We start from the raw sequence: 21,272 nt of genomic DNA on the forward strand, positions 1-21,272 counted from the left end.
CAAGTTCCTCGACGTGCACATCACTGATAAACTGAAATGATCCATCCACAAAGTGTTGTGAAGGCGCAACAGCGCCTCTTCAACCTTAGGAGGCTGACGAAATTCGGCTTGGCCCCTAAGACCCTCACAAACTTCTACAGATGCACCATTGAGCATCTTGTCGGGCTGTATCACCACCGCCTGCTACGTTAATTGCACTGTCCGTAATCTCACTTGTAAACTTTGTGAGAATATTATTTCTGCGTAACAGAGATTACACCGTCCACAACCGCAGGGCTCTCCAGAGGGTGGTGCGGTCAGCCTAACGCATCACCGGGGGCATGCTGCCTGCCCTCCAGGATATCTACAGCACCTGGTGTCACAAGAAGGACAAGAAGATCATCAAGGACCATCCATCTAGAAGGCAGAGACAGTAAAGGTGCATCAAAGCTGCTGGGACCAGCAGACTGTTAAATACCGTAAAACTTAAATTAATAGCCTGAGCGTTCATTTGCTTAAATCACTGGACACAACAGACATTTATTAGAGACAGGCTTTGATTTGAGCCAGGCGTCTATTAATACACACATTTTGCTCATTTGCATACTTAATTGCTTAATTCCAGCATTCACTTCCAGCATTTTAAGCAATTTCTTATTTTCCTGCACTGTGTTATAATTTACTCACAGGGTCACGTTTATTTAGTCTTAATATACCTCTATTTTATTTTTTGGAGTCTGAATTATTTTATGTGACATCAAACATTAAACCTTGTAAACAATTCAAGGTAAACTTGTAAACAATTCATTTAGAGCGGGCGTTTATATAAACTTGTAAACAATTCATTTAGAGCGGGCGTTTATATAAACTTGTAAACAATTCATTTAGAGCGGGCGTTTATATAAACTTGTAAACAATTCATTTAGAGCGGGCGTTTATATAAACTTGTAAACAATTCATTTAGAGCGGGCGTTTATATAAACTTGTAAACAATTCATTTAGAGCGGGCGTTTATATAAACTTGTAAACAATTCATTTAGAGCGGGCGTTTATATAAACTTGTAAACAATTCATTCAGAGCGTGGCGTTTATTTGAAGCAGGTGTTTATTTTCTGAAATGTGTGCCATTGCCCGGATATTAAAAGGGACTGGCGGTTCATCTTCCAGCAGGACAATGACCCTAAGCATAGTGCTAAAGTAACACTTGAGTGGTTTAAGGGGAAACATTTAAATGTCTTGGAATGGCCTAGTCAAATCCCAGACCTCAATCCAATTTAAAATTTGTAGTGCGACTTAAAGATTTCTGTACACCAGCAGAACCCATCCAACTTGAAGGAGCTGGAGCAGTTTTGCCTTGAAGAATGGGCAAAAATCCCAGTGGCTAGATGTGCCAAGCTTATAGCGACATACCGCAAGAGACTTGCAGCTGTAATTGATGCTAAAGGTGGCTCTACAAAGTGTGACTTTGGGGGCGTGAATAGTTATGCACGCACAAGCTCTGTTTTTTTGTCTTATTTCCTTATTGTTTCACAATAAAAAAAATATAATGCGTCTTCAAAGTGGTAGGCATGTTGTGTAAATCAAATTATATAAACCCTCCCCAAATATATTTTAATTCCAGGTTGTAAGGCAACAAAATAGGAAAAATGCCACGGGGGTTAACACTTTCGCAAGCCACTGTATTTTGACAATGTTGTCGGAGTCGAAGATATTGCAGTTTACTCTAATCTTCTGCGTTGGTCATCAATTTTATTTTCCAAAGATTGCACGTTTGTTAGCAAAATGGAAGGAAGTGCGGGTTTATTTTATCGCCTACGAATTCTCAGAAGGCAGCCCGCCCTCTGGCCCCTTTTTCTCCGCCTTCTCTTCACTCAAATGATGGGGATCTGGGCCTGTTCCTGGGGAAGCAGTATATCACGTCAGGCTCATCGGACTCGTTAAAAGAAAAAAAGGATTCTGCCAGTCCGTGGTGAGTAATCACAGTTCTGATGCCCAGAAGTTATTTTCGGTCATAAGAGACGGTAACAGGAACATTATTTACAAAATAAGTTACAAAAAACACAAAGAAACAAACAAAAAATTACAATTGGTTAGGAATATGTAAAACATCAGCCTTGTTCTCCGGCGCCATCTTGTCATGAAGTGTTCAATGACTAATGTTTACATACTGTTTTTCCCATTTGATATGTACTATACCAAACATTAGGAACATCTTCCTAATATTGAGTCGCACACCCCTGTGCCCCCTTTTGCCCTCAGAACAGCCTAAATTGGTCGGGGCATGGGCTCTACAAGGTGTCGAAAGCGTGCCACAGGGTTGCTGGCCCACGTTGACTCCAATGCTTCCCACAGTTGTGTCAAGTTGGCGTGTGGTGGACCATTCTTAATACACACGGGAAACTGTTGAGCATGAAAAACCCAGCAGTGTTACAGTTTTTGACACAAACCAGTGCGCCTGGCCCCTACTACCATCCCCCTTTCAAAGGCACTTAAATCTTTTGTCTTGCCCATTCAACCTCTGAATGGTTTACATACAGAATCCATGTCTCAATTGTCTCAAGGCTTAAAAATCCTTCTTTAACCCATCTCCTCCCCTTAATCTACACCAATCTGAAGTGGATTTAACAAGTGACATCAGTATGGGATCATAGCTTTTACCTGGATTCACCTGGTCAGTCTGTCATTGAAAGAACAGAGTGTTCTTAATGTGTTGCATACTCTGTGTTCATATGAAGTGGCTAAAACAATATGTAAACATTATTAAAGTGACAGGGGAATGAATACTTTCTGAACGCACTATATATATGTATATATTATATACATACAGTACTAGTCAAACGTTTGGACACCTACTCATTCAAGGGTTTTTCTTTATTTTTTACTATTTTCTAAATTGTAGAATAGTAGTGAAGACATCAAAACTATGAAATAACACATATATATTTGCTCTGTTGGATCTTGAAACAAGCATTTTGCTGCACCTGCGATAACATCTGCAAAATGTGTGTACGCGACCAATAACATTTGATTTGATTTTAATAGAATTGAGCCCTCTGGCACTCTCTTTACAATTAGTCTCATCTCAACAGACAGCTTATAGCAGTTGCCCAACACAAGACATGCCTGAGCCTCCTCCAGAACAGAACGTTCAGAAAGAAATGTATTTGTGTAGAACAGATATTATTGTCTGTCATGTAGAATAGGGAATCATGTTCACGCTATTCATTCTATTTCTATCTGTAACGTGTAGTTTTCACATCACTAAATACATCCCTGCATTCCATTTCACAGGGACGACCCAACACTGTTTGCACTGCGAGGATGATTTTAAATTGTGTGGAATGAAAAATGACTCAGGAGGGTGAAAAGTACTGTTGTCGATGTCACCCGAAATTATTTCATTGGTCATAATTTGATGATAATCATGGTTATAGTTCATGAATAAGCATGATTAAACTGTTTGCCATTAGTTCACCACCCAGTCGTTTGTTGTGACAGTGATTACTCATTTGTACATGTAGGCTAGCCTACGTCTCAGGCCCTAGTGAGGACTATTATCAATAAAAGGAGAATTGGCTAGCGGGAATGCACTGAAAGAATGTAACGAATGTTTCGTGGAATGGCCATCCGGATAGCATTTATTACCAATCCAAGACATTTACCCATTATGTCTTTACTATATAATATCTGTGGAATTATAACTTATACAAAATGTGACGTTTATATTTATAATTCGGTCGGATTCCATTGTGGCAGTGGCGACATAACAAGATGGATTTCGGAGGAATCACGGAGGAGAAGGCAGAGACACCTCGGCCATTAATCTGCGCAATTGTGTCTGTCGGTGTCTGTTTGCATGGCAACCCTATCTCTTCGTTACTCACTGGGCCTCCCTATTATCAGCTGTTGATGAAAGAGTTGGAGCTCTGAAGGATGCCGAGCCGCGGAGAGTGGTTTTAATTCCCACTAAAAACTCCACAAGCCCACGGAGATGTGTCGTACTGTGATAAAGCCGCTTAATTGCAATGCTCACACTTTATAAAGTACGCATCATTTCCGAGCTCCACAGTAAAAAAGTGTCTGTAAAATTTAGACATTAGAAAAGTCACTTTCCCCAAAGTGGATGTTGCCAAACTCGAGTGAAATGCTCGAATTGTAGCAGAGAAAGACTGCATGCAACAATTTCATTAATTCTAACCTTTAGTTTTAATTAGAGCCTCAGTCATCTTCCTGTAATTCTACCTGGAATCTGCCAGACAGCATAACCACCAATTACAAAACAATCTCTCTTTGAGGCCATTTTTGGGGGGGATATGCGCTCTCTGCTATTGGCAGCGAATAGAAGGTCCGGCGAACCCTGCTTGGCATTGGCACTCGCACTACTCCTCACAGTGAGCAATTGCTTCTCCCACTCTCCCATTACCAGGTGTGAAGCTTTGCTCGACAGCCCGGGCGACTCGACTGCCACACACAACTGCTGTAGCTCGGCACTAAATTAATTAATGTCTGCTCTCCACCAGAGGAGACCCTGGAATCAATCAACGTTCACCGTTGAGCACAACTCACTCACCCTTTATCCGCCATGAGTGGGAAGCGAACATGGATTCCACTAGTTAAGCTCTCAAATTGGTGTCCGAGGAGGCAAAGTGTACTGAATGTTACCTGGAGGTAACCTGGAAGCTTGTGTTGACAGATTGGATCAACACAACATAAAGCTATTGTATTTAGTGAATATATTTTTCTAAATGAAATTAATGTTAGCTAAATTAATGTTAGCTAATAACACAGAAACAGCCAATAACACAGTCCGACAGCACGGACATCAAAAACACGAGGTAAATAAATAAGTGAAGTAACACATGTTTTATCAAAGTCCAGGTCCCGTATCCCAAAATATGGCCCTTTTGAGAAATTGTTCAAATAAAGTGAACTGTGTCTACTCTTTCAAAATGGCGTCCTTTGGTTTTCTCTAGGATGTCCTGTAGACCAGAACAAACCCAACAAGCCCCAGTGTCTTCCTCCGTCACGCTCCCACATCATCTCACCGCCGGATGCCACAAGTGGCTTCACCGGGGGCAGCTTGTCCTCCAAGAGCATCCAACGACTCAGCGGTAGGACCCCCACACCTTTGTTTGTGTATGTGAACTTGTGTTTTTATCTGTGTGTGCTGTTGGTTGATTTACAGGGCGGCGGTGGCGGTGTTATTCATGACTGTCTCATCCAGATCCATTATACATTCTGCCCTTTCTCTTCAGCTCTGAGACACTCAATTTGCAGCCTAATTGAGCCTGCCCAAGCATATCTGGTGGCTGGTCACACAGTGTTCAGCGCCTCACACACACCACAACAGAGGTGTGAAGAATAATAATAATAACAGTTGAAAACAATAATACATTTCATTTTTATAACACTTTTCATTACAGTGTTATTCCAAAGCTCTACAAAATTTCAAACAATGATAAGAAAAAACACAAAAAAACAATAAACATCAAACATTTAGAATCAAGGCAGGAAATAGCAGTAGTAAGCTAGGAACTAAAGTACCTTTGCAGATTAGGACTGTAAGAAATACAGGCTGTGTTTTAAGACCTGTTTTAAAAGTTCCGATTGATGGAGTGGCTCTCAGATGATCAGGGAGAGCATTCCGTAGGCGAGGGGCAAGGGAGCAGAAAGCTCGGACCCCCATAGTGCAGCGACGTGTCTAAGGACTTGAAGCCGTGGTGAGTTGCTGAAGCAGAGCTCGTGAGGTGGCTCATAGAAATTAGGTAGGCGGGACTCAATCCATTAAATGAATGTCCAACAAACCGAAGAAATCCAGTCTACAAACACTGTATGAAAACAACTAGACATACCTGATTCACACTAAAGGATTGACCTGACTCGTACTGTCCCGGCTTTTCTTTTCACATTGTTCTATGGTGGATGTGTAACCAGGCCAGTATAGTACAGCTTGGCTTGGCTCGGTTTGCCCTATAGTGTGAATCAGGCCATGGTGTGTGCTTACGATAAGAAATGCACTTTATTTTATAGATTAACGTTATTGCAAATGACTTCCCAACAGAATGACTGTAGTTCTGTTCAGTTAGTCGCTGAAGTACTACAGTTCCATTACTGTACCATTCTCTCCAAGCCTGTAGTGAATACCTACTACCCGGGGACTATCCAGCAAAGTGATTGGCAGATCGCTGACGCCATTCTGATAAGGAAGAATGCGAAGAAGTGCCGGGAGAGATGGAGATTGTGTGGGAAGTGGTAGAGAGACTGGGAGAGAGACAGAAGGGGGAGAGGGATGGAGAGGTAACGATAACAATGGAGAGGCGTGTAGAGAGAGAAGGGGAGAGGGAAAGAGAGAGGGTAAGAGAGACCGAGAGGGAGAGATGGATAAGAGAGGGAGAGGCCAAGAGAGAGATAGAGGGGGAGATATCCCCCTGGTGAGTTATCAGTGAGTGAGAGCAGAGCCTCCACTATTCTAGAAGGGCTTTAGATGAGAAACAGTACTTGAGGCCCCCTTCCTTTGATCCTCCACTTACTTTATCTCTCTCTTTTATATTATTGGGCTGCTCCCCTCCTCCCCTTCCTTGGTTCCCAGATTATTTGTGGGCTGATATCAGTCAGATGTTTATCTTCCAATTGGTTCAGGGTGCTGTCTTAATGCATACTCAATCCCATCAGCATCATTACAGTAAGTGCTGTGTTGGCAACATCTGACAAAACAAATAAATACGGTATGTATGGCTCGTGGTTCTCATGGTCGTTACTAGGTCTCTTCTCTGTCTACGGCTGATAGCTACAAAGATACTTTTCATTACAACAGTGGTCACTATAACTCTGGAGAGCCACAGGGTGTGTACACTGATGTTTCAGCCTAGCACTAAAAAGCTGACGGACACCAAAAAATGTTGGTAGAGGTGCTGACTAACGGAGTAGTAAACTAAAGAATGCTCCCAACAAGTTAATGGGTCAATGCAGATCAAAACAATTGTTTGTTGATGTGTTCCAGTAAGGTTGTGATTGCATTGCGGTAAGGTTGTTAATATTGTGAGTGCGTTGCAGTAAGGCTGTTAATGCGTTGCTGTAAGATTGCCTTTTGTGAATGTGTTGCAGTGCGTAACGCAGCACGGGCCCAGAGGCTGGTGGAGCTGGACGGGGACCTGGTGCCGTTGCTCCAGAGCCATATGAAGGAGGGCGGTGGGACGCCCTGCACTAACACCCCCTGGTGGGGCGAGACCGACGACGTACGCCAGCGCAAACTCAATCGCATGGTGGCCGTGCGGCAGCACGAGGGGGGACAAGATGGCACCGGCAGCGAGGTCAAGACGAAGGTCACGGTAAAGTCAACAACATGGCCACCTGGCTCTCTACTAAGAAGCCCACTTGGCCTTCTCCCCTTCCCCCAAAGTCATTTAAAGACATCAATGTACAGCAAAACTTTAGACGTCACTGCAGAACACACGCCATACAAATATGGCCACATGCAGCTGTGGGGACTTACAGGGCCAAAATTCTTCTAATATTCACATCAATGTAGCAGCAGAACACTCATATCACAATACCCGAACATATAAGAACAAAAATTGGCAAACAACGTAGCAATGCAACAGACAGATCAAACAGCCAGGTAGCCTATAGCCTACTATATATGGTGCTGAAATGGACAGCACTCTCCAAGGGGATGGTTAACTCAAAGCATTTTATACGTCACTGTTTAACACTCGCCATACGCATATGCCCATACTCAGCTGTAGCATTTCGCTACACTCGCATTAACATCTGCTAACCATGTGTATGTGACAAATAAAATTTGATTTGATTTGATTTGGGTTGCACTTTTTGGGGAATATTCAGAGGTGGAAACGTTCTGTGGGAATTAATGGAAATATATGCAAATTAATATTAATACCATTTAAATGTAGATGTTTTTTGCATTGGATATATTTACCATATCATGTGGAGACAGAACCATAAACCTTTTACTTTATCATAAGTAGACATCATTGCAAATGATTAAATCATTCCAATGGAAATAAAAATAACTATTTAGTTACAAATTGAACTTTAATTAAATGAGTTGACTCTTCACATGGGATGATTTCACTGAACAACAAAAGAAAGGGAATATTGAATGATCCCCAATGATCCATCGCATCTCCCAAAAAACATTTTCAACATACATCTCTAAAATGATAGTCTAGAAACTAAAGATTTGGTTGTCTTCCTCTCAGGCTTCCATGTCTTCTTCCTGGACCTTCTCAATGTCCACCTCTTGAACATCAGACTCTGAGGGCACATCTTCACTGTCACTTTCCAACCTTGTTGAGGATGGCTCGTTGTCAGGGTCAAAAATCCTCAAATTTGCCCGGATGGCCACCAATTTTTCAACCCTTGTATTGGTCAGCCTGTTGCGTGCTTTGGTGTGTATGTTCTCAAATAAGGACCCGTTGCGCTCCGAGGCGACTGATGTTGGTGGGATTTGGAGGATGATGGAGGAAACAGGGGAAAAGAGCCTCAGATCCACAGTCCCTTCCACCAGATCAAATCAAAATGTATTTGTCACATACACATGGTTAGCAGATGTTAATGCGAGTGTAGTGAAATGCTTGTGCTTCCAGTTCCGACCATGCAGTTATATCTAACAAGTAATCTAACAATTTCACAACAACTACCTTACCTTACAAGTTGTAAATGAACGAATAAGAATATGTACATAAAAATATATGGATGAGCGATGGCTAAACGGCATAGGCAAGATGCAGTAGATGGTATAGAGTACAGTATATACACTGCTCAAAAAAATAAAGGGAACACTTAAACAACACAATGTAACTCCAAGTCAATCACACTTCTGTGAAATCAAACTGTCTGCTTAGGAAGCAACACTGATTGACAATAAATTTCACATGCTGTTGTGCAAATGGAAAAGACTACAGGTGGAAATTATAGACATTTAGCAATACACCCCCAATAAAGGAAGCGTTTGTGTAAATGTGAATTGAATGTAGGAGAATATAACACAATAGATCTGGTTTAGATAATACAATGAAAAAAAACATATGTTTTTTTTCTTTTTATGGTTGTATCATCTTTAAAATGAACAAGATAAAACATACATTCAGATAGGATGGTGTGGACAATTTCAGTGAAAAACATGAGGGCAACAGTACTTATGCAAAGTTTCAGAATGATAACTTCCAAAATGTGTGTGCTACATGACACTTATCATGAAGTCACCCAGGTGTCCCACACAAGTAGCCCAAATGTACCCAAGTGGCCAAATTGGTGAAGTTATACATTTTGAATGGAATAACTATATACAAAATGGTATTCTAACACCCCCCCCCCCCCCCCCCCCCAAAAAATGGAGAAAAAAACATGAAAAAATATATATATACATTTACAAAATAACACTTTCAATATTTGGAAGACCCTCAGTCCTCTACACAATATTATGCTGCTGATGCCAGGTGCCATAGCACATCCATGCCTGCAGAAATACATTTGGGCAGATGAACACCACTCGTGGCAGGAGCTGGATGGACCAGCTTCAGTGGGGGATGGACACCTTGGCACTGGGGGCTCCCATTTGGAGTCAGTGTCACTGTGAAAGAAAATGTTCAGTTAGAATAGTTTCACATATGAGCCCTGTATCAACAGGTATAATAAACAGATATAAGCGCAGAGAGGTTAAGCAGTTAAACAACTCCTTTGTAAGACAAATGTTTTACAATGAAACATGTATGGAAACAAGTGTATTAACACTCCTCAGTTAGAAGGCTCAAGCAAGCTAAAACCCACATGGTAGCAAAAACTAACTTGCAGCAATTGTTAACAAGTTAGAATTGATTTAAACACACTTTGCTGTAGGCTACTATTTACTACTAACAAAAAAATCATGTATGTCGTATAAAAAAAGTTTCACCCCACCCAGTATTGTAATCAAAACTTGCCAGAAAGCATGTACTCCTTGGCTCAGACAGTGTATTAATGTGGGCTCAATAGCATCTCATTAGTTTGCAAGATCTTGAGAATCAGCTGTAAATGTGATGGAGGAAATGCACTGTGCATGTGATGGAAGAATGCACTGAGCATGCAGAGGGTTGCAATTCCATTGAATTTGGGATAGTTTAACCAAAATATGCCACAAGACCTAGAATTGCCATATGTGTATCCCACAAAAAAGGTTCACTGTTATAAGCTAACTTTATTGATTCAATTCTGCAAAATTCCCAGGCTTAACTTCCCGTGGAAAATTTACTGGAAATTTACCGGAAACTTTCGGACCCTTTGCAACCCTACTCAGCTTTGAGGCTTACCCAAACTTCGTATATCTTCAAATAAAATACATCAAAACACACATCAGAATGTATAGGTTTCCTGCCTTTGTGATAATATCAAGAGCATATTCAAATTAACTTCACAGAACCAGTTAATAGAAAATATTTGCCTACCTTAGTTTTCCAAAACCTCCCACAACCTCCCATTCCCTCATGCGTCTTCTCCCCCATTCGTATTTTGCTCTTGGTGTCTGTGCCACATCTGTGTCCTTTAGCAATCCATGACCTCACTTAGGGGACTGGGTTGAATTTAGTCAGGGGGGGCAATAAGTAGTCCTGATATGGTGGAGGTGTACAGGGAGGCACGGGTTGAGGTACAAATCAGGTTGTTTTTTTCAAATCCCCACTCGCATTCTGCACTGCTGGCCGCCACCAACAGGTATTTCAGTCCACCTGGAATATCTCCTTTACCATTGGTGTCCCTGTACTGTCTGTATGCCTGTATGACCGTGCATGGACTGTCAATGCCAAACCGCTGGCAGAGAGATTCTGAGGACTCTTAGTTTATTTGTCATGTCTGAGGCAGAGGTGGCTACTGTACACTCCATCTGGTCTTTTGCAAGTTTCATCCCTCCAGTCTTTTCCAGACCCAAGCTCCCTACTTTATTGCATGTTGCACAGCCCAGCCTCGTATTTTACATGACAAGTCAAGTTGCTTGCTTGGTTTGCTTGTGCTTGAACTGAGCCTCCAAATTGAACCTGCTCCGGGCACTTCGTTGGTGGATGCACTGTCCTCCCCTCCCCCTCTCGCGCCAAATCTGTCTCGCTAGTAGGTCTACTAGCTAGTGGAGGTGCCAGTGGTGATGCAGAATTAGCAGCGATGTTAGCTATCTAAAGAATGGCGCCATCAGGAACAGCTTCCTCACTCCTCTCTGGCAGTTCTCTGGCTCGTTTCAGGTTAGATGCTTCACCATCTTTCTCTGGATTTTTGGACTTGACAAATGTCATCAACCTAGATGGCCTTTTCTTATCCTTTTTTATTCTTACCAAGGTGACTATCCCACGTTTCAAATTCAGAATTATCAGTAGACAAGGGAGACAGCTAGCTAGCCTAGGCTATGCGATGTGACTACGTAGGGGCCTCTTCACTAGCTGACCACCACTTAACCTTTTTGGGATAGGGGGCAGCATTTCACTTTTGGATGAATAGCGTGCCAGAATGAACTGCCTCCTACTCTGTCCCAGATGCTAATATATGCATATTAATAGTATTGGATAGAAAACACTCCGAAGTTTCTAAAACTGTTTGAATTATGTCTGTGAGAATAACAGAACTCATATGGCAGGCAAAAACCTGAGAAGAAGTCCAAACAGGAAGTGAGGTTGGTCGATTTTCAACCCAGTCCCTATTGAATTCACAGTGAGATATGGATGCAGTTGCACTTCCTAGGGCTTCCACTAGATGTCAACCGTCTTTAGAAACTGGTTTGAGGATTCTAGTATAAAGGAGTCAGTGGTCTGGCAGGGCTTGTGACGCGCGCTCCCGACAGAGTTTGCTCTCGTTCCAGTGCTTTTCCTCAGACAATTAAATTCTCAGGTTGGAACCTTATTGATGATTTATGTTAAAAACATCCTAAAGATTGATTCCATACATAGTTTGGCTTGTTTCTACGTCCTGTAACGGAACTTTTTTAGTTTTGTCTGGACGAAGTGCTCGCGCCTTATGAAGATGGATTACTGGGCTGAACACGCTAACAACAAGTGGTTAAATGATGGACTTTATGGAACTTTATGGAACAAATCAGTCATTTATTGTCGAACTGGGATTCCTGGGAGTGCCTTCTGATGAAGATCATCAAAGGAAAGTGAATATTTATAGTGTCTGTTGACTCCAAAATGGCGGATATTTCTTTGGCTGGATTGGGCTCTGAGCACCGTTCTCAGATTATGGTTTTTCCGTAAAGTTTTTTTTTTTTAATCTGACACAGTGGTTGAGAAGTCTATCTTTAATTCTGTGAATAACACTTGTATCTTTTATCAATGTTTATTATGAGTATTTCTGCAAAATCACCAGATGTTTTGGAATCCAAAAAACATTACTGCATGTAAGGCGCCAATGTAAACTGAGATTTTTGGATATAAATATGCACATTATCGAAAAAAACATACATGTATTGTGTAACATGATGTCCTATGAGTGTCATCTGATGAAGATCATCAAAGGTTAGTGATCGATTTTATCTATATTTCTGCTTTTTGTGACTCCTATCTTTGGCTGGAAAAATGGCTGTGTTTTTTTCACTTGGCTATGACCTAACATAATCATATGTTGTGCTTTCGCTGTAAAGCATTTTTGAAATCGGAGACGATGGGTAGATTAACAAGATGTTTATCTTTAATTTGCTGTATTGGACTTGTTAATGTGTGAAAGTTACATATTTAAAAAAAATATTTTTGAATTTTGTGCGCTGCCTTTTCACCGGAATGTTGTCGAGGGGTCTACTAGCTAGGTTAAACCTGTTTCAAGATCAGTTACTTACCAGGCCGGCCTACCCCATAACCTGTATGTACAAAGAAGAGATCATGTCTGAAATCAGTGTGGCAGGATAGGATGATTACACAGTAGTATCATCACACTTTTACGTGAAGGTTTTCTTGGGGGGGCTAGAGAAATAATGAATAGACAATTGATTTAACTCTGATCGCTTGTAGTATAATGTTTACAGTACAAATAGTGAGACAATAAATGAATCATGCTGCGAGAGGTACCGGATCTGGGCAAATGAGTGCCAGTACAAACAAAGTCAAATATGAGAGGTGCCGGCGGTGACGTCAGATCCAGCTCAAATAAAGCACTGATTCTATGGTCTCTCCACTTCTTTTACCTTCAGGGCCGCCGAGCAGAGCGTGCCCAGTTGGCGCGGGACCTGCGCCTGATGCATGCCTACAGGGAACGCAGTAAGGCAGAAGGGATCACCCACATCCTGAGCCAGGCCATCACCATACACCACACCCTCTACGCCACGCTGGGCACCGCCGAGTACCTGGAGTACGTCCTCCGCAACCCCTTCAACACCCCACAGACTGTCACCATCTATAGCGAAGACCCCGAGCTCAGGTATGCAGGGGAAGGGATGCTGGGGGGAGTGGAGTGTGTGTGTGGGGTGTGGTGTTTGTTAGAGTTTGTGTGTGCCTGGTGTTATATTGGGGGGGTTGAGAGAGAGAAATAATATTGTAAACAATTGTATTTAAGCAGGCTGCAAAATACCATCAGACTTCGTTTATATTCATTTTATATTAGTTTATATTCAGAATCAGACTTTGTTTATATTCCACAGCACGTTTAACCAGGAGAGAACAGGTGAAGTCTTACACTGGCTATCAGTTGCCCTTGAACCAGATACATAGATAATGCTGGATAAATACAGTCTCTCTCTCCCTCCTCCCCATAACCCATTATTTCACACGCAGACACACTAACCACCACCCACACATATCCCACTACACACACCGCACACTCCCCCACCATAGTCTCCCATTATGGATTCTTCTCAGATCTGCATGGTGTTGGCTGGATAAGCGTTCTTCATGTTGATAAACAGAAGAGGGAGAACTGGAGGAGAGTAGCGGTGTGATGGGGGAATGAATCATTATAGCATTAGCACCGGCCAGTAGGCTCTCCGGGTCTAATTGGGGATCAGGAAACACCAGAGCTGTGCTACGGATCTGCAAGCTTTCCTATCCCAGGCCGCTTAAAGGGCTGCGTGCCAACGTTAACCACCAGATATGACACACTGCCGCTGCCGACATGTTTAACACAGAACCGGCTGCCGTCTCTCGAAGAGGCATTAGAGAGTAAACAGTGAGACATTGAGGTCTTTTCTATAGATGCTTACTATTATACTATTACCCTTTTCACACGACTGAGCCAAACTGAGATGTGTTGGCCTGGTTACACATCTACAATAGTTGGAACGGAAAAATATATATCTTAGCCAGCACAGGGTTGGCCCTGTATTATTAACCATCTGTGTCATCTTTCTCTCTTCTCTTTCTCTCTCTTTCTCTTTGTGTGTCTCTCTCCCTCTCTCTTCTCTTTCTCTCTCTGTGTGTGTCTCTCTCCCTCTCTCTTCTCTATCTCTCTCTGTGTGTGTCTCTTGCTCTTTCTCTCTCTGTGTGTGTCTCTCGCTCTCTCTCTCCTCTTTCTCTCTCTGTGTGTGTGTGTGTGTCTTGTTCTCTCTTTCTCCACTCCTGATGCCCTTTCATTCCCTACTGAAACACGCATACACATACATTTTAAAAAATACTTTTCGAAAAGGTGTGTGTGCGTGTGAAGTTTTGTTCTCTAATTAGCTACCAGACTGGAGAATGGGAAATTGTAGTAGTAAGAGCTCATTGAAATGGTCGACTAGCTCCAGCCTTTATTTAGAAGGTGGGGTTTTGGAGAAAATTCATAAATTTTTCGTCGTCTATTGAGAAATGTCCCTTCTCCATGCCTGGAGGTTGAGCCTTTGAAGTTAAAAGGAGCCCCCTTTTCCTTTATGTATTTGCGCATTAAATTTGTGTACTCAAAGAAAATAACTTCTCTATACCGCCCAGTCTGTGTTACTTTTTTGTTCCCCAAGATCTCTCCCCGGGATTCCATTTTGTGAAGAGGTTTGAAGATTTACAATGACTTGCCTACCGTTTACCAATCAGGCCGTATGTAATTGAAAGAAGAGCAGTGTACCGATAAACGGTTGGCCTTTGGAGGTGTGACCGACTGCTGACCAGCGAGGATGCTCCTCTTGCTCTCTTCTTTCTTCTTCTCATCTCTCTGTCTCTCCTTTATCTTACCTTTCCATCTCTCTCTCTCCCTATATTCTTCTCCCCCACCCCCCCATCCCTTTCTCTTTTAACAGTGTTCTCTCTCACTCCCCTTTGTCTGTTCAGTGTCATAACGGACTGTGACGAGTGGAGGTATTTCAAGACACTGACCAAAACCTTAACCCCCCTGGAGGAGGGCATGTTCCACCTCAAAGAGGGCACGCTTGCCCCCCAGGTGTACCTGCGGCCCAAGGAGAGTGTGCACGTCCCCCTCAAATACCAGACCTTCGTCTCAGACAACTCTGTGGTTCCCCAGGTAACCTAATGTGTCGCCATGACAACCCTGACAGTCAGACGTTAGAACACAGGCTTTAGTTCATCAGTTCGCCCAGGGATATTAGCCAGAGCCTGACTTCTATTACTAGGGTGAGAAAATGCAAATATAGGGTAAATATTATAGGATTAATGCCATGTGATTGGGTTAACGTCATTGAGCGTTTAGGTTAACAATACCAAGTTAGAGTTTCTCTTGTCCGCACATCTTATCGGCTGCTACGTCTTTCTCTGTCCCTACAGATTGTACACTGGTGCTTTACAGTTTTATAACCTGCTGTACATTCCCAGTTGTCTTGGTCAATTTAAAAGGTGTATACATGTATTATTTATGTGATTGTTTATCTATGTCTTGCAGGGGCCGAGTCTCATACCCAGTGGCAGAAGTACTCAGGTGGCCAAGAAACATCTATCCAATACTGTGCTGGCCAAGTCAATCAAGGTATACATGGACAACCCAACCTCTGGATAAAAACATGTCCAGGGGTTGTTTTTTTGCATTGGGATGAATGCGGTCTCTGTTTTAAAGGATTTCCAGTGTGCCGTGTGAGGGAATATTGTGTGTGCCTTAGAGTGCCATATGATAATTATTTATATTCACTGTTTATTTCCTTTTGTATAGTTGAAGAATCCTATTTTGTGTCTCTGGAGGCTGGGAATATGCTAGCTAGTGTTTGTATTTGTGATGCGTCACAGATGTTCGCTTCCCATGATTATAAATAAACCTCTCACAAACTAGATTATTTATAAACCTTGTCAATCTTGAGTTTGAACTTGTTTTAGAGATACATCTCCGACTTTACCTGCCTTCCTCAATTAAGTTTAGTTAAGCCTGGTTTAGTGTTTACCACATGGTGTCCATCAAATGTTTATTTGGTCTCACTTTAAAGTACTGTAAGTGTCTCAAATACCTATGTGTTTACATGGTACTGTAGTTCCATAGACACTCGCATTGTTATAACAGTGTGGGACAAGTAGCTGCACTTGATTGCCTGACGCATTGGAATAAATGGAACAGTGCAAACCCTGTCATTGGGCACTCCATGCACACTCAACCAAATGCTCAACGTTTTTGGATAAGAACTAAGGTAACACTACTTAAAGCCTGCAGGTATATAATGCTTTATAACTTGTGCCAACAACCCTCTTTTGACCTACACTATCAATTCTGGAATCGGCTGGACTTATGCCCAATAGTACCTGCTAAACACGTTATGATAACATATGCCAACCCAATCTATCATCACATTCAGTATATTGTTAAAGCGAGACTCTCAAACACAGTCAAGCATGACTTTAAACACATTGTGTGCCCCCGATTACCTACAGGCCCAAGTTTCTGTCCCCCTTTGATGATGCGTCTGAAAGTGCTGTGGGTTGTGTTAGTGTTGGCCTGTTGACAGCTGTTGGGGTTGTGTGTCAGTTTCACTGGGACAGTGGGTTAAATGGAAACTGACCTCTGACAGACAGAAATCCTTCTCACAGCAGCAGTACTGTGTGTGTGCATGCATGTGTGATAACGCAAATGAGAGGTCCTGTCTTTGCATTCTATAACAATGTGTATCAATACCAGACTTGGGTTCAAATAGTATATGTTTTAAGTTTATTGTAACTGTATCAAGACTGCTATACATAAAGCATCCTCCTCTACCTTAAATTGTTACCTTGAGTTGTCTATGTGGGCCAGTAGTGACAGCATCCACGATAATCCGTTGTTTACTATCGCTACAGGCAACAGTAAGCATTATTATTTTTCAATATGAAATCTCCACTTTCCTTTGTCGTCCACCCTTCCCTCTCCCCAACCCTACTCGCAGGTGACATTCAGGGCAGAGGATGGTAAGCCGCTGGCCATCTGCCAGGTGAGCGTGGAGCCCACGCCTCACGTCATTGACCAGACATTCCGCTTCTACCAGCCAGAGTTGTCCTTTCTGAAGAAGGCCCTGCGCCTTCCCTCCTGGGAGAGAACGCCAGGTGCCCACTATTAGCCCCATTAGCCTAGCTACACACACACACACACACACACACACACACACACACACACACACACACACACACACACAAATAGACAGACATGCTAACACACACACAATGCAATTGCAGACACTCACACATGCTGTACATACACACACACACACAAACACAGAGAAAGAGATGCAGTCACAGACATACACACAAACACACACAAACGCACACACACACTCGTCACCAGTTGTCCACTAAATGCTCAGTTTGTTCTCTCTCCCTCTCTTTTATCCCCCTCTATCTCTCTCCCTCTACAATGTTCTCTCTCTCTCTGTCTGGCGTGTTGGCCCGGCCGGGGCCAACAGTTGGAGACACAGATGCTGGGTCTCAGATCTCAGTGCGCTGCAGTGACCCCAACGTCATCTGTGAAACAAAGATGTTGGTAAGAGAATGAATGGAATAATTTGCTCTGATAATCGGGCCAGCACTGAAACTGGGGTGTGTGAGTTAATTACGACGGCAGCTCTCACTCCATTTCCCGGGGGCAACCTCAGGGGGTTCACATTTCTATCTATCCCAGCACTAATCATCTGTTCACCGAGCCCTTGATTAGTTTAATCTAAATTGTTAGTGCTGGGATGAAACGGAAAGGTGTTCCCCGAGGAATGGATACTAAATTATGGAACTGATTTGCTAAGGAAAACTAAAATGTGCAAGGTTTCAGAATTCAAAAAGAGGCTAACTGCTGTGTTTCGAAGACATTTGTAATTGCATAACATGGGTATCGGCCACTGAAAACATTCCACGAAAGAGTGGATTTCCACTAAATGCTTCAATAAACCTCAATGTGATTTCTCTTTGACAGGCACAAGGGGAGCCTCAAGATGTGTATTTAAAAGTGCCGGGCAGTCCGAGCCCGCAAATCCGAAAGTTCTTCGTCACAGTGTTCACGTATGTATCCTACATAAGCACACACACACACGACACATGCACACATAGATGCACTACATGTCGACACCTGCTCGTTGAACATCTCATTACAAAAATTATGGGCATTAGTATGGAGTTGGTCCCCCCTTTGCTGCTATAACAGCCTCCGTTCTTCTGGGAAGGCTTTCCACTAGATGTCGGAACATTGCTGCGGGGACTTGTTTCCATTCAGCCACGAGCATTAGTCAGGTCAGGCACTGATGTTGGACGATTAGGCCTGGCTTGCAGGCCAGGAAGTACTATACTTCCAATTCATCCCAATGTGTTCGATGCGGTTGACTTCAGGGCTCTGTGCAGGTCAGTCAAGTTCTTCCACACCGGTCTCAACAAACCATTTCTGTATGGACCTCGCTTTGTGCACAGGGGCATTGTCATGCTGAAACAGGAAAGGGCCTTCCCCAAACTGTTTCCACAAACGTAGAAGCACAGAATTGTCTAGAATGTCATTGTATGCTGAAGATGGCCCTTCAATGGAACTAAAGGGCCAAGCCTGAACCATGAAAAACAGTCCACGACCATTATTCCTCCCCCACCATACACTATATATACAAAAGTATGTGGACACCCCTTCAAATGAGTGGATTTGTCTATTTCAGAACAGATCTCACATCTCATAACAGAGCTAGTGCCCAATAGATTCTCATTCACTCCTTGAAGGAAAGCGTTCTTTGTCCCAGAATCGCCCAGAATGCACCACACGGCCCATTGACGTAGGATGGGCAACATTTCTTTCCTTTTATCCTGACTTGTCCTTTAGTAGTAGTTTCTTTGCAGCTAATTCGACCATGAATTCACGCAGTCTGCTCTGAACAGTTGATGTTGAGATGTGTCTGTTACTTGAACTCTGTGGAGCATTTATTTGGGCTTCGATCTGTGTTGCAGTTAACTCTAATGAACTTATCCTCATGAGAGCCAGTTTCATCATAGCACTTAGTGGTTATCGTGTTTGCACTTGAAGAAACTTTCAAAGTCCTTGAAATGTTCCGTATTGACTGACCTTCATGTCTTAAAGTAATGATGGACTGTCGTTTCTCTTTGCTTATTTGAGTTGTATAATATGGACTTGGTCTGTTACCAAATAGGGTTATCTTCTGTATACCACCCATAACTTGTCATAACACAACTGATTGGCTCAAACGCATTAAGAAGGAAAAAAATTCCACAAATTAACACAAATGAACTTTTAACAAGGCACACCTGTTAACTGAAATGCATTCCACCTCATGAGCTGGTTAAGAGAATGCCAAGAGTGTGCAAAGCTGTCATCAAGGCACAGTTTAAATACTCACTTTTTTGGTTACTACATGATTCCATGTGTTATTTCATAGTTTTGATGTCTTCACTATTATTATTCAATGTAGAAAATAGTAAAAATAAAGAAAAGCCCTGGACTGGGTAGGTATGTCCTAACTTTTGACTGGTACTGTATCTGTCATTCTCATTGAAAGCAAGTCTAAGGAGCTGTATATATGTTCTATGTGCACTATTTCTATGCTTCCCATGAAGTTTCATTTTTGCGTCTCTTAATTTCATTTTTTTTTACACCAGCTTCAAACAGCTGAAAATAAAATATTTTTGGTTATGGAAAATATATTTAACAGCGGTTTAGATGGTACAATGATTCTTTACTCTATACTTCCTTAGATGGTACAATGATTCTTTACTCTATACTTCCTTAGATGGTACAATGATTATTTACTCTATACTTCCTTGTTTTGTCAAATAAACTGAAATGAGGCAAACCATTTAGAATTTTTCAACCAGGAAATGGTAGAGTGATTTCTACATTTCTACACTGGCATGCGAGATAGCAAACTGCCGGTAGCTAGTTACTGTAGCTGGCTAATTAAGTTGATCATGCTTTGTGACACACCCAGTTTTATTTTGTTTTAGTCCACACAACATGTCGCCACTAGTAAGCATCTGATGAACAGCTTGCTGACAGCCATAGAGCTGGGCTTTTTTTGTCCTACCAGGTCTGTGAGAAAGTTCTAGCTTGTGCATCCCTGTATCCTTCGACTGTTGTCCGTTTACGTTGTGCATTGACTTGAAACACCCCCCCCCAGCTACATAACAAGCAATGTAAAAGCTGGCAATGCAATCCGAGCACTGGGCACCAGGCTGCTGCTGGCAGAGTAGTACTCAAATCAAATCAAATCAAATTTTATTTGTCACATACACATGGTTAGCAGATGTTAATGCGAGTGTAGCGAAATGCTTGTGCTTCTAGTTCCGACAATGCAGTAATAACAAGTAATCTAACTAACAATTCCAAAACTACTGTCTTGTACACAGTGTAAGGGGATAAATAATATGTACATAAGGATATATGAATGAGTGATGGTACAGAGCAGCATAGGCAAGATACAGTAGATGGTATCGAGTACAGTATGTACAAATGAGATGAGTATGTAAACAAAGTGGCATAGTATAAAGTGGCTAGTGATACATGTATTACATAAGGATACCGTCGATGATATAGAGTACAGTATATACGTATGCATATGAGATGAATAATGTAGGGTAAGTAACATTTATATAAGGTAGCATTGTTTAAAGTGGCTAGTGATATATTTACATCATTTCCCATCAATTCCCATTATTAAAGTGGCTGGAGTTGAGTCAGTGTCAGTGTGTTGGCAGCAGCCACTCAGTGTTAGTGGTGGCTGTTTAACAGTCTGATGGCCTTGAGATAGAAGCTGTTTTTCAGTCTCTCGGTCCCAGCTTTGATGCACCTGTACTGACCTCGCCTTCTGGATGATAGCGGGGTGAACAGGCAGTGGCTCGGGTGGTTGATGTCCTTGATGATCTTTATGGCCTTCCTGTGACATCGGGTGGTGTAGGTGTCCTGGAGGGCAGGTAGTTTGCCCCCGGTGATGCGTTGTGCAGACCTCACTACCCTCTGGAGAGCCTTACGGTTGAGGGCGG

General features: G+C 42.4%; 1 protein-coding gene across 1 annotated transcript in view; it reads left to right on the top strand.

The window, feature by feature from the left end:
- Positions 1–21,272, top strand: part of LOC139367676 (nephronophthisis 4) — a 190,914-nt gene that overhangs the window by 152,669 nt on the left and 16,973 nt on the right. Inside the window, exons 18-25 of the mRNA XM_071105959.1 lie at positions 4,953–5,090; positions 7,084–7,307; positions 13,142–13,368; positions 15,183–15,372; positions 15,748–15,831; positions 17,207–17,363; positions 17,720–17,796; positions 18,220–18,305. Coding sequence (XP_070962060.1) covers positions 4,953–5,090; positions 7,084–7,307; positions 13,142–13,368; positions 15,183–15,372; positions 15,748–15,831; positions 17,207–17,363; positions 17,720–17,796; positions 18,220–18,305 — 1,183 coding nt within the window. The remainder of the gene's footprint in view (positions 1–4,952; positions 5,091–7,083; positions 7,308–13,141; positions 13,369–15,182; positions 15,373–15,747; positions 15,832–17,206; positions 17,364–17,719; positions 17,797–18,219; positions 18,306–21,272) is intronic.

The sequence above is a fragment of the Oncorhynchus clarkii genome, chromosome 16, assembly GCF_045791955.1.
Source record: "Oncorhynchus clarkii lewisi isolate Uvic-CL-2024 chromosome 16, UVic_Ocla_1.0, whole genome shotgun sequence".
In the NCBI taxonomy this organism is placed as follows: Eukaryota; Metazoa; Chordata; class Actinopteri; order Salmoniformes; family Salmonidae; genus Oncorhynchus; species Oncorhynchus clarkii.